The sequence below is a fragment of the Balaenoptera acutorostrata genome, chromosome 2 (assembly GCF_949987535.1).
Source record: "Balaenoptera acutorostrata chromosome 2, mBalAcu1.1, whole genome shotgun sequence".
Taxonomy (NCBI): domain Eukaryota; kingdom Metazoa; phylum Chordata; class Mammalia; order Artiodactyla; family Balaenopteridae; genus Balaenoptera; species Balaenoptera acutorostrata.
This window is the reverse complement of record NC_080065.1, coordinates 120,438,821-120,455,637: the sequence shown is the minus strand read 5'-3', so window position 1 is coordinate 120,455,637 and position 16,817 is coordinate 120,438,821. Positions and strand designations below refer to the sequence as shown.

The 16,817-nt window shown below is 37.3% G+C and overlaps 1 protein-coding gene and 1 non-coding gene across 4 annotated transcripts in view; both read left to right on the top strand.

Moving 5' to 3' along the window:
* The first annotated feature begins 624 nt into the window (after nucleotides 1–624).
* Nucleotides 625–16,817, top strand: part of SAR1B (secretion associated Ras related GTPase 1B) — a 32,459-nt gene continuing 16,266 nt past the window's right edge. Inside the window, exons 1-4 of one of the 3 annotated variants that reach the window (XM_057540305.1) lie at nucleotides 635–769; nucleotides 10,046–10,161; nucleotides 10,739–10,814; nucleotides 15,045–15,164. In XM_057540305.1, coding sequence (XP_057396288.1) covers nucleotides 10,757–10,814; nucleotides 15,045–15,164 — 178 coding nt within the window. In that variant the 5' untranslated portion in view covers nucleotides 635–769; nucleotides 10,046–10,161; nucleotides 10,739–10,756. Of the gene's footprint in view, nucleotides 770–10,045; nucleotides 10,162–10,738; nucleotides 10,815–15,044; nucleotides 15,165–16,817 lie in introns of all 3 variants that reach the window. The other 2 variants (XM_007172157.3, XM_007172159.3) reach the window with 2 other exon arrangements.
* Nucleotides 16,666–16,772, top strand: LOC114236473 (U6 spliceosomal RNA). The gene has a single exon (XR_003622422.1). It is a non-coding gene; the product is annotated as a U6 spliceosomal RNA (small nuclear RNA).

Genomic DNA, 16,817 nt, shown 5'->3' with positions numbered 1-16,817 from the left:
CTGAAGAGTGTATAGGAGTTACCTGGGTGGAGAGGAGAGATCTGGGGAAGCAGTTCTGGCAGAAAGAATAACAAGTGCGAAGGGAGGACCAATGGAGTAAGGCATTTCCTGAGGCTGGAACGAAAGACGGGGAGATCCAGCTGAGCCGGTTACAGGCTTTGTTGGGAATCTATCAAATAACTCTGCTTCAGTCCCCAAACACCTCCTTGTTCTGTCCGCATCACCTAGAATCCTAGGCTTAAGAGCAATCTTGGAAGCACTATCATCACACTTTCATTCAAGGCACCCAAGTATTCCCATTTGAATACATTTAAGAAAAGTAACATCCATGAGCAAAGAACAGCCGGGGTCAAGACAGTCTTGTTTAAAGCTCATAGTTACATTTTGTAAATTACTTGAACTCAAGAAACAGGTGCACTTTGAAAATGTATTTTTTCAGAAAAGCATGTCACGTATAATCTCCCCAAGCTAAGAACCGGTGTTACCTTCCCTGCCTAGGCCCGCAGCCCCTGCAGCCCCTTCAGGCGTGTATGGGGAGCAGGCCCCAGCTCTGGGAGCATTCAGCGGTAGGACTGGCCGCGGAACCGCCAGGAGGCGGAACTGGAGGCGCGCGGCGCTGCTGTCCTGCGAACCTTCGGGAGAGAAGCACCCACCGGCCCGGAAGGAGCTAGCGCGGACTAGGGCAGCGGCAGCCATCGCGGTTTGCAGTTCGGTGTCGGAGTGAGTAGGGCCGACGCCAAGCAAGGACTTGTGTTCTCTCCAATCGCAGGTAAGTGGCGGCCTCTCCTGCCCGGAGAACCGGCGGGCGGCAGCTGTGGGCCCCGGGGAAGGAGCGCCTTTCGGGCCTGGGCCCACCCAATGCCCCTGCCTGTAGCCGGGCGAGGAAGGGGCTCCTGTTTTCTGCCCTGGAATCTGGCGGCGGGAAAGAGGACGGGCTCCTTTCGTGCTTCGCGGGGCCTCTCTGACGGTCATCCGGATAGGACACCGCTGCTGTCAAACGGTGGGTTATTTCAGGAATGAACGAGATGACTCTAAACTGCAGGCAAGCCCTTCCTTCCCCTCGGCCTCGGTTTCCTCACCGAGTAAGGTGAAGGCGGCGGGGATCATTGACAGCTCAAGAGGCTGTGACGCGGCGTGTTGTTCTCAGCTCTCCCACTTAGTGTGGGGACAAATCGAACTTCCTTTCCCACTAGTGGTTAACGTCTTCCCATAGCCCAAGTCCCAGTTGACTGGGAAAAAGATACACTGTTGGGGGGAAACTGCAATGATTTAGGGATTATTTCAAGAGTTTCCAACAAGATAGAAATTGATTTTGACAACAGCTAAAACTCTGACATTGTTGACCAAAAAAACCAAACTCGTCAGGAATTTAAGGTGTTAGGTACATGGGGCAAAATGAGGTGAAGAAATCCTTTTAATTTGAAAAACTAAACCTAATATTAGTTGCACGTTTTTATTGATATATCAAGTTCTATACTACCACTGTGTCTCACACTGAAGAATGTCCTGTGTTCAGTGTTGTGTTAGAATACGAATTAGAGTAAGTCTAAATGAAACAAATGAAAGAAGAAAAGGAACATTTGTTTTCTACTATGTGTAAGGCGCTAGCTATGCACACAGCAATCCAGTGAGGAAGTAGTAGTATCATCTCTATTTTACACATGAGGAATACAGGAAGGTTTACATTTTATCAATAATTAGTGGTGCTGACATTTCAAAGCAATGTGTATATCAAACGTTGTTTTAGTGGGCTTGCGTTCATCACCAAAATATTTTGAACTTTAAAAACTTTAGGATAGTTCATTGGTGTTTTCTGAGTTTGCAGAAGAGGAAGGTGTTGCCTTCATTTTAGAAATATTAAAGAAGCATTGTCATTAATTATGCAGATTAGCAGTTTAAATAGGGTACATTTTAACCCTCCTTTGCCTTGCACTTCAAGCAAGAATTGACACCAAAGAGTAGGCTATCAGAAATGAAAATCACTGCCACATCATTTGAAGCTTATAAATCAGAATTCTGTAGTAATGATTCATTATTTCTCCACCCTCTTCTTTAAGTACACTTGGCTGAAACTCAAATTATTTTTCTGCAAAATATTACTAAGCAAATAATTTTCAAATCATGGTATTGAAAAGTTTCTCTTCCTTGTATATAGCTTTTAGAACAATTTGAGTTAAAAGTATTTTAATGATTGAACTTGTCATTGCTTATGTCAGTTTTTTTTTTTTTCTTAATTCATTATAGGCAAGTTCAGTACTCAGGTGCACAACTTTTTTTAATATAGAGTTTTTTTCCTTTCCTCTTAAAAAATCCTATTTATATTTGTCATAGATTTAACCTTATTTCAATCGAGCATCACTTTCCCTTAAAGGAAAATTGATTATGTACTTTTTGTTCATTACACGAACTAAAAGGTTTAGTTTTTAGTTCCATTATTATAATTGCTATACATTCAATCCTAAAATGTTTTCTAGAGTTTTTTTTATTTGCATCACTGTTTCAATAAAGGTTGTAAAAAGAAAATTTAACAATTTTAGGGGTGAGTATTTATAAAGTAACATTGTCTTAAAACATTCAACGTTGTCACTGTCCATACTTTTAGCAGAGTTGGCCCTCCGTATCCACGGGTTCCACTCTAAGGATTCAACCACGGATGGAAAATATTTGGGGGAAAAAATTTCAGAAAGTTTGAAAAAGCAAAACTTGAATTTGCCAAGTGCTGGCGACTATTTACATGGCATTTACATTGTATTTACAACTATTTGCTTATTATTTACATTGTATTAGATATTATAAGTAATTGAGAGATCATTTAAAGTATACTAGAGGATGTGCGTGGATTATATGTAAATACTATGACATTTTATATAAGGGACTTGAGGATGGGGTGTAGGGGCCTGGAACCAATCCTCTAGGACACCAAGAGACGACTGAAAGGCATAGGGCCTTGCTGAAATTCTACAAAACATGGTCAAGCAGAGTTTGGCCTTTGTATTTCTAGTACTGTTTGAATCTGAGAGAGAGGTATGTATAGTTCCTAAATTAGTTTACAGATAGTATACTGATCTTATGGAATTTGTACATATTTTAATCATAAGCCTGACAAAATTGTGTAGAAAATTGTGATTAATCTCTCCTAGTAAAATTTCCTTACCTGGATTTGAAGGAAACTCTTCTAATGCCTTTTCTGGTGACAGTGATGGTGCTATTAATATTTAAAGTAAAATCAGAACATTATGAAAAAATACTTTTTCATATTAATAGTTGTTAATATTGAAGTTAACTTGAAAATTGGCATTTAAAAGTTTTGTGCTTTGAATTTTAACTAATTTAGTTTGAGTGAATTAATACCACCTTATATGGGGTAGTATTCAAAGTGTTTTCATGTACATTATCATAGTTAATCATTCTTAACATTCTGTGAGGCAGATGGTATTTCCCTTATATGGAGAAGCAAACTGGCACTCAGAAAGATTGGCTTTCGCAGAATGAAATTATGGTATTTCGAAAGATGCACATTCAGGACTTACCTGGTGGTCCAGTGGTTAAGACTCTGAGCTTCCACTGCAGGCGGCACAGGTTTCATCCCTGGTGGGGGAAGTTCCCCTTGCTGCATGGCGTGGCCAAAAACAAAAAAACAAAAAAAAGATGCATTCAGTTTAGATTTTTTAAATTCTAGGACAGGCACTCCATCCATTTTACCACAGCTCTACCATGCTTTGCTTCCCAAAGTTATTAATGTATTGATTCTAGAATTCTATTCTGAATAGGATTTACCTCCTTAGAATATTAATAGTTTTTATTTTCTACCAGCACTACTTTTTGGAGTATTTATATCTTGTCATCTTATGTGTATTTTTTTTCCTTATGTATATTTTTTAAAAGTTCATACCTAAATGATTTTGCTAAATTACTTATATTAGCTATAAATATTAAAAGTCCATGTAAATTTTCAACATTTAATTTTCTTTGTTTTTTAATAATAACTTTATTGAGAGAGAGAGTACATACCATAAAGGGTACTTGTACATACACTTCTTACCTTTATAAGTGTACAATTCAGTGTTTTTTAGTTCATTATGTTGTGCAACCATAACCAGTAACTTCAGAACATTTTCATCACCCGCAAAAGAAACCCAGTACTTATTAGCAGCCACTCCCCATTTCACCTTCCCCCCAGTCTGACAACCACTAACCTATTTACTCTAAATAGATTCTATTCTATTCTATTCTATTCTATTCTATTCTATTCTATTCTATTCTATTCTATTCTATTCTATCTATTCTAAATAGATTCTGTTCTATTCTGGACATTTCATATAAATGGAATTGTCCTTATGAGTTTAATGGGGCAAGGCTTTCAGAAGTTATTTGTAATCTGAGAATTTCTGTTCCATTACACCCTTTGCACTGATTTTCATGTTACTTGAGTAGATCACTTTTCTAATCTGCTTAGCGACTTTTCCTGTTTGCTGTTCATGCAATAAATAAATCTGCTGACGTGTATATGTTTCCTTGTTCTTGACCTTTGCTTTTCACATGTCTTAATAGTGTGTTCATGGTGTTGTGTAACCTGTTCTCAGGGCTCAGGTATCTGTTTGTGGCTAAGTAACTTTTATTCTTAGTTGGCATTTTTACCTCTACTTTATTTTATTTTTTTTTAACATCTTTATTGGAGTATAATTGCTTTACAATGGTGTGTTAGTCTCTGCTGTATAACAAAGTGAATCAGCTGTACATATACATATATCCCCATATCCTCTCCCTCTTGCGTCTCCCTCCCACCCTCCCTATCCCACGCCTCTAGGTGGACACAAAGCACCAAGCTGATCTCCCTGTGCTATGCAGCTGCTTCCCACTAGCTATCTATTTTACATTTGGTAGCGTATATATGTCCATGCCACTCTCTCACTTTGTCCCAGCTTACTCCGCCCCCTGCACCGTCCTCAAGTCCATTCTCTATGTTGGCGTCTTTATTCCTGTCCTGCCCCTAGGTTCATCAGAACTTTTTCTTTTTATTTTTTTTTAGATTCCATGTATATGTGTTAGCGTACGGTATTTGTTTTTCTCTTTCTGACTTACTTCACTCCCTCTACTTTAAAATGACTAATGACTCCTAGCTTAAGGAGTTTCTGTTTAAGGATCTCAGAAACCATGACTTTATAGAAATGTAAATATCTCATTAATTTCTAAAGAAGAGTTTCCCCATATATGTTATTAGAGTAGTTATCTTGGGACAAATTATACAAAAGTAAATTGGTACCATCCTTATGCAAAAAATCCATTTACCTGCATGGCTTACCCACTCTACCCTCCCTGAGTCCTCGTGGCTCTCACCTACCAACAGTCATCTTCAGTAAGGATTTTGCCACTTGATTCACAGTCTTGCTTTCTAAAACCCTGCCCTCCAATCTTCTAGATGATTCCACTGCCTGTCAGTGTGGAATAGCCCAGCTTCCCGAATCCTTCACCTCTACTTCTCTTCAGCTGCCCATGCCAGAGCCAGGCCTTGGAGCTGGCCACCACCCAGACCCAATCCTTTCTTGAATTCTGAACCCCACATTTTCCTCCACTGTTCAGGCACAATTCTGACCCACCTTTCACTTCTCGCACCCTTTTACTACATCTACACCTGCTATTCAGCTAAAGACTCTTCCCCTATTCTTCCATTTCTGTTCTGTGAGGAGCCTGCCTTTGATCCCCACCCCATTCCATGTGCTATCTGCGTTTATACCTTATCCACTCAGCCTGAACTTCTGATCAGATTACTTCAGTCTCTGTCTCTAGTACTGTCAAATTTCTGCTCCCCTGTCTTTTTTTCATTTGCTGTTCTGGAAGTCCCTAAACCCCATTCGCTCCTTGTTCTCTAAAGCTGAGCATTGCTTGGGGGGTGGGGGGGGGTATAGAAATCAGTACAGGTTGGTACTGCTGTGAATGTTTTTCAACCCTAGCAACTGGCTTTTTTTTTTTAATTAATTTATTTTTTATTTGTTTATTTTTGGCTGCGTTGGGTCTTTGTTGCTGTGCGCGGGCTTTCTCTAGTTGCAGTGAGCGGGGGCTACGGGCTACTCTTCGTTGTGGTGCGCAGGCAGGCTTCTCATTGCGGTGGCTTCTCTTGTTGCGGAGCACGGGTTCTAGGCATGCAGGCTTCAGTAGTTGTGGCATGTGGGCTCAGTAGTTGTGGCTCATGGGCTCTAGAGCGCAGGCTCAGTAGCTGTGGCGCACGGGCTTAGTTGCTCTGCGGCATGTGGGATCCTCCCAGACCAGGGCTCGAACCCGCGTCTCCTGCATTGGCAGGCGGATTCTTAACCACTGCGCCACCAGGGAAGTCCCTGGCTCTTTTTAGCAATCTTTTAACTTGATCTTTTCTCCACAGTAGCTATTCTTTTTTTTTTAAATTAAATTTAATTTAATTTATTTTTGGCTGTGTTGGGTTTTCGTTGCTGTGCAGGCTTTCTCTAGTTGAGGCGAGCGGGGGCTGCTCTTTGTTGCGGTGTGCAGGCTTCTCATTGCGGTGGCTTCTCTTGTTGTGGAGCACGGGATCTAGGCACGCAGGCTTCAGTAGTTGTGGCTCGCGGGCTCAGTAGTTACACCCCTTCTTCATCTTTCCTGGGTTCCTTCCTTCTCATCTTAGAGAAAGAGTGTGCTCTCTGCCCAGGCTCCTCTTGAGCCTTTGACCCTTATGGTTAACTCCTTCTCTTTCTCATCTTTAACCTCTTCCTTGCCACTAGCTCCTTCCTTTAAATTTATCAACATTCTCAAGCCTCACCCTTCCTTAAGAAGAAAATCTCATTTCCCTCATCCCATTTCAAACTTTTTGAAAGAAGAATTTCCTCACTGCCTCCATCCACCTGTTAACCTCCTGTCCCATTCTCTTCTCAATAATGACAGAAGCCAGGTTTTAAATATTGATACTTACTTTGTGCATTGTATCTCATTTGCTCTTAAAACACCCTGAGAGATTTTAACTTGTTCAAGGTCACACAGCTCTGCTGTGCTTTAAGTACCAGTCATAGGCTCTCCTGTACTACCACTCCACTGCAGGCTACTCATGCTGTCAACTGTTGTCTCCTTGTCACCAAAGCTAGCTGTGACATCTCAGCATTTAATGTGGCTAACTTCTTTCCTTGCCTCTCTCTTCTAGTTCTTTTACCCTTCCTGGGTTCTTTTGGTTCTTCCACCTATATCTGTCCCTCAAGTGAGAATTTCTTTCATAGCATTTGGCTGGTGCTGGAGGCAAGGAGACTTTAGGCAGAGATAGTGGGAGAATATTCTGATGCTGGGAAGGATAATGAGCAGAGGTTTTAAGATAGTAAAGTCCAGGTCACCAGTGGTGAATGGCAGGCAGTTTACTTTGGCCTGGGGAAAGCTACAAGTAGGGAAGTAATATGTATCAAACTTGGAAAGGTAGCTAAGAGTGGAATGTGGAATACTGGCCTAGGAGTTTGATTGTATCATTTCTCAGCTCACAAACCTCCAGTGGCTCTGCATCCACAAGCATAGAGTGGCCATAAAATTTAACCTAAATCAGGACCCTTTTGAGAGTGAGAGGAAGCACTGTTAAAAATTACACTGAAATAACTTTGCTGAGACTGTCCCCAGCAAACTGGGAGTTATAGTCACCCTGACTATGCAACAAGTCCAAGATGACATTTTGGGGAAGCTACTCTGGAGGGCATGTACAGATGGGTAGAAACACATTTTGATGTTAAGATGGTAGTTTTGGAAAGTGACAATAAGGCTCTTGACTAGGTGGCTCCTGTGAGAATCAAAGAAGGCTTGAGACTTCAGTGCAGAAATTGATAGAACTAAGAAATGACTGGGTGTGGGATGTGTGGGAGAGGAAGGAATTGCATGTCAGAGTCATGAGCTGGAGTTATTAAAAAATGGTATGTAATGACTTAAGTAAATTTAAACCTTTAAAACTATTGTTATAAAGCTTTAGAGAGCCAATGCAATGTAAGGGAAAGGGGATGGACGTGGAAGTTCGACTCATGTTTGAAACTTAGTTGTGCCTATCACTAATAGTTGAGTTTTACTTACTGTAACCTCAGCTCCTTCTGTAAAATGCGAACAATAATATATGTACTCTGAAAGGTTGTTGGGGTATTTAGTGGTGATATCTGTAAAGTGTCTAGTACTGTGGGCCATGTAGTAGAAGAAATAATAATAACAGCAGCTAAAATTAAATGCTTCCTCCATGCGAAATACTAAATGCTTTGCATGTAGTAATTAATCTTCATAATAACCATCTCAGGTAATATTGTTATCCCCATTTTACAGATGAGGAAAGTGAAGTAACTTACCTAAAGTAGATAGTAAAGCCCTAGCACCAGAGCTCCTGCTCTTAACCTCTAGACCATAATGCTTGTAGGGGTTCAATAAATGGTAGCTGATATTTTTTGTTTGTTTGTTTTGCTTTGTTTTATTAAATTAAAAGGCGGATTCAGCATCATTTCTTATGTCCATATATTAAAAGTAGCAGGCATGAAGACCTAATGTCTAAATATAGTCTCAGATTTGCTTATCAATCTGGCTTCTGCATCACTAATTAGCACCCGTTGATTTTTTACTCTCAGTTTGCAGTCCCCTAACCCCAGTCATATTATCTAACAATTCCCAACTTTTTGCTGTACCCATTCAGGCTAAACACCATCTAAGAAACCTTTCCTTACAGGTAGCTGTACCCTGGTGTCACCATAGACCTATGGAAATAGGACTTCGGATGTAGAGACAAGCAGGACTGGTTTTCTTTTTTCATACAAAATATAAAGTGTATTTGTAAGCATACCATACCTCTTTCTGTTGGTATGCACATAAATACCTCATATCTCTGTTATTTATTTTTATTATTTTGTTTTTATGCTCTTATGATCATTACTCCCCTAGTAGCTTAGGATTTACAGTATGGGCATTTTTTTCCCCTTGTGTTTGAATAAGTCTTGAAACTCTATAGGGTGAGTTGTGACCATTTTAGATAATATCCTATTCAGTTTTAACATTTTTCAGTTTAATTGCATTTGTGTAGCTAATTTATCACTCTATAATCTTTTTGAGAGAAAGAGCCATGTTTGTCATCAATATTTGTATTCGCCATGATGTCTAGCTCAGGACTTTGGATGTAATATGAACTAGGTAAATGTATTTTAAATTAAATAAAATACCTCAACGCACCACTACTTTATTTGATTCTCTACAGTGAAAATTATTATGATTCCCTTTGAAAAGCATATACCTCACAATCTTCAGAAAAGACAAGCCACCTGTATATATTTTCTCTGACTTTAAGTTTCAATTTCTGCATGGCCTAAAATGATAATAGTAGAAGGAGGTATAATTTTCAACTTGAGTAAAATGAGAACTTCTAAGATAATAGATTCTTATATATTTATGTTGCTGTTGTAGTTCTCATTCTTGTGATACTGACAAATGAAACTATTCATAGTTTGCCAGCCACTCTGTCTTAATCAGGAATCAACTGATTGCAAGAACAAAATTCTGCTTATGCTAATTCAAGTAAGAAGTTAATAGAAGAGGGGAGAATCTATTGCCAGGATCCAGGGGATTTCCTAGTAAACACTGCTAGGCCTTGTACAGACTGGAGGTAGGCTGTCTCTTTTCTCTGTTTCTGACTCTCAAGGTGATGAGCTCTCAACATCTTACCCTCTAGGAATATTGAGTTTGGTGGGCCCATCTGTGTCCAGCTTGGCAGCCCACTGGAGGGAGAGGCAGTTATAGAAAGCAGTGTTGTGTGTCATACTTAGTCTGAAGAATATCAAACATAGCACAACCCTTCAAACTTTTTGGACTTGGCCCAAGTTTTGGGCCTGGGTTTTTTTGTTCAGCTCTAGAAAATGAACTTTGTTGATCTGAAAGCATATTTTTGTATAAGTGATTTTTTTTTCTAAAGAGGCTTTTTTTCTCTTATTTTCCATATTAGCTATATTAGTTTATCAAGTACATGTCAAGTAAATGATGAATTGAACTATGCTCTGTATTTTCTACTGTGATTTAATCTTTTTTTTTTTTTTTTTTTTACATTTAGTAACATGATTAAAATTTGAAAAATGCAGAAAGATAACAAACCCAGAAATTTACTATCTGGTACCAACTGCTACAAAAGAACAAAAGAAAAAGAAAAAGGGTTTTTACTCCACATAGGTAAAATCAGACTCGGAAACTTATTTCATGATCAATTTCCTTTCTTCTCCTCTTTTCTCCCTTCTCTCCTGTCCCCCACTCCGAGGTTTTGGTAAATATTTCATATGCCATAGATACTATATTTAATTTACTATTGAACATAGATTATTTCTAAAAATTTTCTTATGGAACACTTTGATAAACATCTTTATACATAAGCTTTTCCATATTTAGGACAATTTCTAAAAGTAGAATTCTTGGGTCAAATGGTATCAACAGATACATTATTGTCAAATTGGTTTTGAAAAAGATTTGTACCAATTTATACTGCCACTAATAATGCTTCTTTTACCACATTTTTTCTAGTCTTGACTGTTATAATTTTTTCATGTTTGCTACTTTGAGGGGCAAAGAATGGTCTCTACTTGGTATTTTAATGATATTTTGTTTTTTATTCATCAGTATAGATCAGGTTAGACTGGCATGGAAAAGAGTGTTTAATTCCTTGTAGTAAGGTTGTAGGATTATTTACTCACAGTTGATGTTTAATGTTGGTGTTTAATGTTGACTACTAAATTCAAAACACTTTTTTTTCCAGACCCTATAAGATTTGGCTATGTCCTTCATATTTGACTGGATTTACAGTGGTTTCAGCAGTGTGCTACAGTTTTTAGGTAATGTTGGCCCTTTGTTCTCTTTTGTTATCCCATTTAATCCTACTTATATAAAAGTATCTTTTATGGGCTTCCCTGGTGGCGCAGTGGTTGAGAATCTGCCTGCCAATGCAGGGGACACGGGTTCGAGCCCTGGTCTGGGAGGATCCCACATGCCGCGGAGCGACTAAGCCCGTGAGCCACAATTGCTGAGCCTGCGCGTCTGGAGCCTGTGCTCCGCAACGGGAGAGGCCACGATAGTGAGAGGCCCGCGCACCGCGATGAAGAGTGGCCCCCACTTGCCGCAACTAGAGAAAGCCCTCACACAGAAACGAAGACCCAACACAGCCACAAATAAATAAATAAATAAATAAAATTTAAAAAAAAAAAAAAAAAGTATCTTTTATTTGCCCAGAGCCCCTTTGTATGTAACCCAGTAGTTACAAATGTGGGCTCTGGAATCATACAAACATGTTCAACTACTCATTCTACCTGTTCCAAAGTAATCTTAGACAAACTGTTTTCTCCACTTTAGCCTTAATTTCCTTATCTGTAAAATAATAATAATTCCTATCTTTTAAGGTTGTTGATAAGCATATTGTTAACAGGAATAGCTACCATTTATTAGCCAGTTTGCACAAGAGCTTTACATGCTTTACCTCATGTAATCCTCACAGGAATCCAATGCATTGTTTCTTTTTTTATTATTATTATAAAAATGCATGTTCCATAAAGTACCTCATATATTATAAATGGCATTTTATAACCTACTAAATGAGTCTTGTTTACCCAGCAATTCTGACTAGTGATTTTCCTCTCTTTATAGATTTTAAAGATAGGAAAAATCTTTGCTTCCCATTCTTTTATTGACACCCTTGACTTGTCACATTTTTCGGTGAAACAGGCTTTTTTTTTTTTTCCCTGAAACAGGCTTTTGATTAACTTTTATGTTGGGATATACACAATTTTATTACTGTAAAAATTAATGAAAATATTTCTAGTCTCCTATTTTCAAATTTTGTCCAAAGTTTAGTCTCCTTTTAACCATCATCTTGTAAACTGGCAGAAAGAGAAGCATTTCATGTAATTACAGAGTGGTCAACATAGTTCTAAACTGGCCACAACCATACTTATGGAATGATATCTCCTATATAAATATTTCTTTCTCCACAAACATAATCTTGACTGAGGAAATAAATTTTGATTGGGAAATATAAATTTTGTTTGACTACTATATATTAAAAGGATAAAAATGTAAGATCAAATTTTGTCACTGTATTTTTATTTCTTAGTTGAACCTTAATTGCAAATTTTTTAAAACCCAGAGTGTTCTTTTTTTCTTTTTAAAAATATAATTCCTCACATTATTTTATACTGTTGCTCTACTACAGGTCAAATGTCAGATCTCTCTATACTACCTCCAAGAGAATTCTTAAATCTTTTTATCAGACTGAAATATTTTGTCACATATTTGCAAGAACTGGGTCAGAAATAGAGACTTTTAAACTTTATTTTGCTGGGGCTTTGGGTTATAACATGTTGGAATCTATATCTCAGTTTATAGAACAATGAATCTATGCTGAATTATGTTGAAAAGGCAAAATAGATTGCATCACAATCAGGAACAAGAAGGTTAATAGTGCTAACTTTAGGAAGCAGTATAGAGAAATGAAAATGAACCAAAGCTTTGGCATCAGACATAGGCTCAAATCTCAGATCTGACTTCAGCATTTGAGCAAGTTAACTCTGAGTCTTCATTTCCCCTCTGTAAAAAAGAGAATAATAATGCTACTTCACAGAGTTGAGGATTAAGTGAAATAATGTATGCAGGTGCTTAACAGTGCCTACCACAAAATAAGAATTTAGTCCAACTCAGTTTAAAGATTAAATGCTCTAGTTGTTCCCTTTTAGTATATTATCCTGTACACTTTTACTATTTAAAAGTTAGGGTGGTAGGGACTTCCCTGGTGGTGCAGTGGATAGGAATCTGCCTGCCAATACAGGGGACATAGGTTTGATCCCTGGTCCGGGAGGATCTCACGTGCCGTGGAGCAACTAAGCCCGTGTGCCACAACTACTGAGCCTGCGCTCTAGAGCCCACGAGCCACAACTACTGAAGCCCGCATGCCTAGAGCCAGTGCTCCCAACAAGAGAAGCCACTGCAATGAGAAGCCCGTGCACCGCAACGAAGAGTAGCCCCCACTCACCGCAAATAGAGAAAGCCCATGCACAGCAACAAAGACCCAACGCAGCCAAAAATAAATAAAATTAAATATTAAGAAAAAAAAAAGAGTGGTAAGATTGAGTGCATTGGTTAGAAACAGTCTATGTAGAAACCTTTTAAGAAATAGAAATGTTTAAGGAGATTATTAGTCAGATTTATAATTAAAGGAGAGATGTAATATCCCAGCTCAAGTAAATATGGAAAACAGTCTTCTCTTTAGGATTGGAATTGTTGGTCAATATGTGATCAAAAGATTAAGACTTAAATAATTTACTTCTTAAACTTAAATGTGGGTAAAGAACTAGATGTAATTTTGGCATGAACTTATTAGAAGATGGATGGCCTGAATCTGTAATTGCCTAATGTCTTAAAAATTTCATTTATTGATTAAGTATTTTTTGAGCTGCTGCTGCATTCCCTGTCCTCATGTAATTCCATGGGTGTTAGACAATTAAAGACATGAAAAATGAAGTTCAGTACCACTACACACCTATTAGAATGCCCCAAATCCAGATGCTGACAACACCAAATGCTGGTGAGGCTCTGAAACAACAGAAACTCTCATTCATTGCTGGTGGGAATGCAAAATGGTACAGCTACTTCGGAAGACAGTTTGTTGGTTTCTTATAAAACTAAACATACTCTTACCATTCAATCCAGCAATTGTGCTCCTTGGTATTTACCCAAATGAGTTGAAAACTTACGTCCACCTGAAAACCTACGTCCACCCGAAAACCTGCACACAGGTGTTTGTAGCAGCTTTAGTCATAACTGCCAAAACTTGGAAGCAACCAAGATGTCCTCTAGTGGGTGAACGGATAAACTATGGTATAGCCAGACAATGGAATATTATTCAGCACTAAAAAGAAACGGACTATCAAGCCATGAAAATACATGGAAGAAACTAAAATGCATATTACTGAGTGAAAGAAACCAATCTGAAAAGGCTACATACTGAGTGATTCCAACTACATGACATTCTAGAAGAGGCAAAAATATGGAGACAATAAAAAGATCAGTGGTTGCTGGGCCTTGGGTGGGATGGGATGTATAGGCAGAGCACAGAGGACTTTTTAGGGTGGTGAATATACTCTGTATACTGTTGAATATGTGTCATTAAACTTTTGTCCTCTTGGGGGAGGATATGTATGTGTGGGGACAGAGGTATATGGGAAATCTCTGTACCTTCCTTTCAGTTTTGTTGTAAACCTAAAAGTGCTCTAAGAAAAGTCTTTAAAATACACACACATACACACACACACACATATATATATAGCTCAATATGGAATTTTGCAGTAAATGCCAGTCTACTATAAATTGGTCAATGCTGTCTTTATCTGTTTATCACTTTATCTGTCAATGCTTGATTGATATATTTAAAATTATGTGCTTGGATATTTTTGTTGTTGCTTAGTGTTATGCAATCATGTGAATAGTTTAACCTTATTCTCAGGGAAATTTGACAGTGAACTAAACTTTTTTACTGAAAAAAACTCACCATAAGTTTTATTGTCAAAAATGGTTAATTTATTTTTATCTGTGGAAAAATACTCTTTTTCTTTTGGTCTAGCTTTATAAATACATGATGTCAAGTATTTTATGAGTGTTTCTCTAGTAGAGGACACATATTTATCAAGGGATAAACTAAAATAAAATAAAAGAGGATTTAAGATAAATTGTCAAGGGAATTGGCATTTTGGCATTGCAAGATAAGTTTAGGTCACACACACATTTATTGATCGGGGCAAAGTTTAGTTTTATAATGATTTGACTTCCCAAATCATAATAGATTTAAAATAGCTCTTCAAAACTAAAAATAGGTTAGATATCCAAGCTTTTTCAGGCCAATTTATAAAATCTTAAAAGTTCAAAAGGTTAATAAGTGTTTATCAAAAATCTGGGGTAATTAGGAAAAGTATCTAAATAACTAAATTGTGAATATTATATTATACTTTTATTTAAAGTCATTTTATTTGTGTAGTCTGTGTCAGATATCACTTTGACTAATCATAGCTCTTATTCTGCAGGATTATATAAGAAAACTGGTAAATTGGTATTTCTTGGATTGGATAATGCAGGAAAAACAACATTGCTACACATGCTAAAAGATGATAGACTTGGACAACATGTCCCAACGTTACATCCCAGTAAGTATATTCTCCCATACAATATATTACTTGATCAAGTGATACCAATTCATAGGCCCTAACCAAAAGGTTTTGTTTGTTTTTTTGGTGGATAAATTATGATCAGGTCATTTCACCTGTTCTTAAAATAGTATAGTAAATAATAAGTGACCCAACTCTAGGGAGTATATTTAGATCTTGAAATAATACTCATATCTTCTTATCAGTTAGTATACCATTGTCCAGCTAGAGGAATTAAAAAGTTATCGTCTCAGGGATTATGATATGATATTCAACAACATATTGCTTAGGTTATAAATAGTCACCATTAGCTTGTTACATAACCTAAATTTCTTTCAAATTTTAGAACTGTACTATTTTAATCATTATTCAATGGACAGATTATAGTCTTATACTTTGCTGGTAGCTCTCAACTTATTAACCAGTTATTTTTCTAGTCCTAACAACCTGAACTATTTCTAATATAAAGACCATAGAATTATTCCAAAAAACAGGGCATGTATTCATACACTTATACAAAGGTTTTTGTTTTTTGGTTTTTGGTGTTCTTTTTGAGCACACCCCACGACTTGCAGGATCTTAGTTCCCCAACCAGGGATTGAATCTGGGCCCACGGCAGTGAAAGCGCCGAGTTGTAACCACTGGACCACCAGGGAATTCCCTAGAAAGTTTTAAAATAATTAAAAAATAATTTACTGTGCTTCCTTTTAGAAAGACTACCTGAAAGACATTAATAATGATTCTATAAATCACTTAATACATATCATCCTGTATATAAGATTGTGTAATAGGTACTGTTTGAGAAAGTAAAGTTAATGTTAAAGTGATAAAATTATTAGAAACGGAAGTCTAATCTTAAAATACCTGTGAACTTACTTTTACTGTTGAAAAGACGATGAATCAAGTACACAGAGAGTTTAAAGACAAGTTAATCCATAGATTAATTATGAAATAATAAGTGTTGGCCTTAATAATGAGTATAAAATTGAGAACTGGACTAAAAAGTAAATAATATGATAGTTAATTTAGTTCAGTAAATATACAAAGAACAAGGAAGGAAAACAGAGCAAAACAAATTACCATTTTATCTCTAAAGCTGTTAGTGAGTGAAGTTGGAAAAGGAAGACTTTGTAAAATTGATACTTTTTTTTTATATTAGGAGAGGAAAGTGGGGCTTAACAAATAAGATTCTGATACAAGAACAATACTGTTAAAGAAAAATGATCATGGTGAAATTGAGTATATAAAATTATCTGCAAAAACAACAGAAATGGAAGAGATTACACAGTGGTCTTATATTAGGTGTAAGTCATTTTAAAAATTTTATGATGTTGCCCTTTTTAATGTATTCAACAAATAGTTTCTGAGCACCTGCTCTATGTCAGACATTGTTCTAAGTACTAGAAGTAAAAGCAGTGGCACAAAACAGATGCTATCTCAACCTTCCTGTGGCTCACATTCATTTCAACTAATATTTTTCAATTAATCAAAAAACATATGTGTACTCACTTCAGCAGCACATATACTAAAATTGGAATGATACAGAGAAGATTAGCATGGCCCCTGCACAAGAATGACACACAAATTTGTGAAGCATTCCATATTTTTAAGAATGAAATTAAAAATACTCTCTAACATCATACACAAAAATAA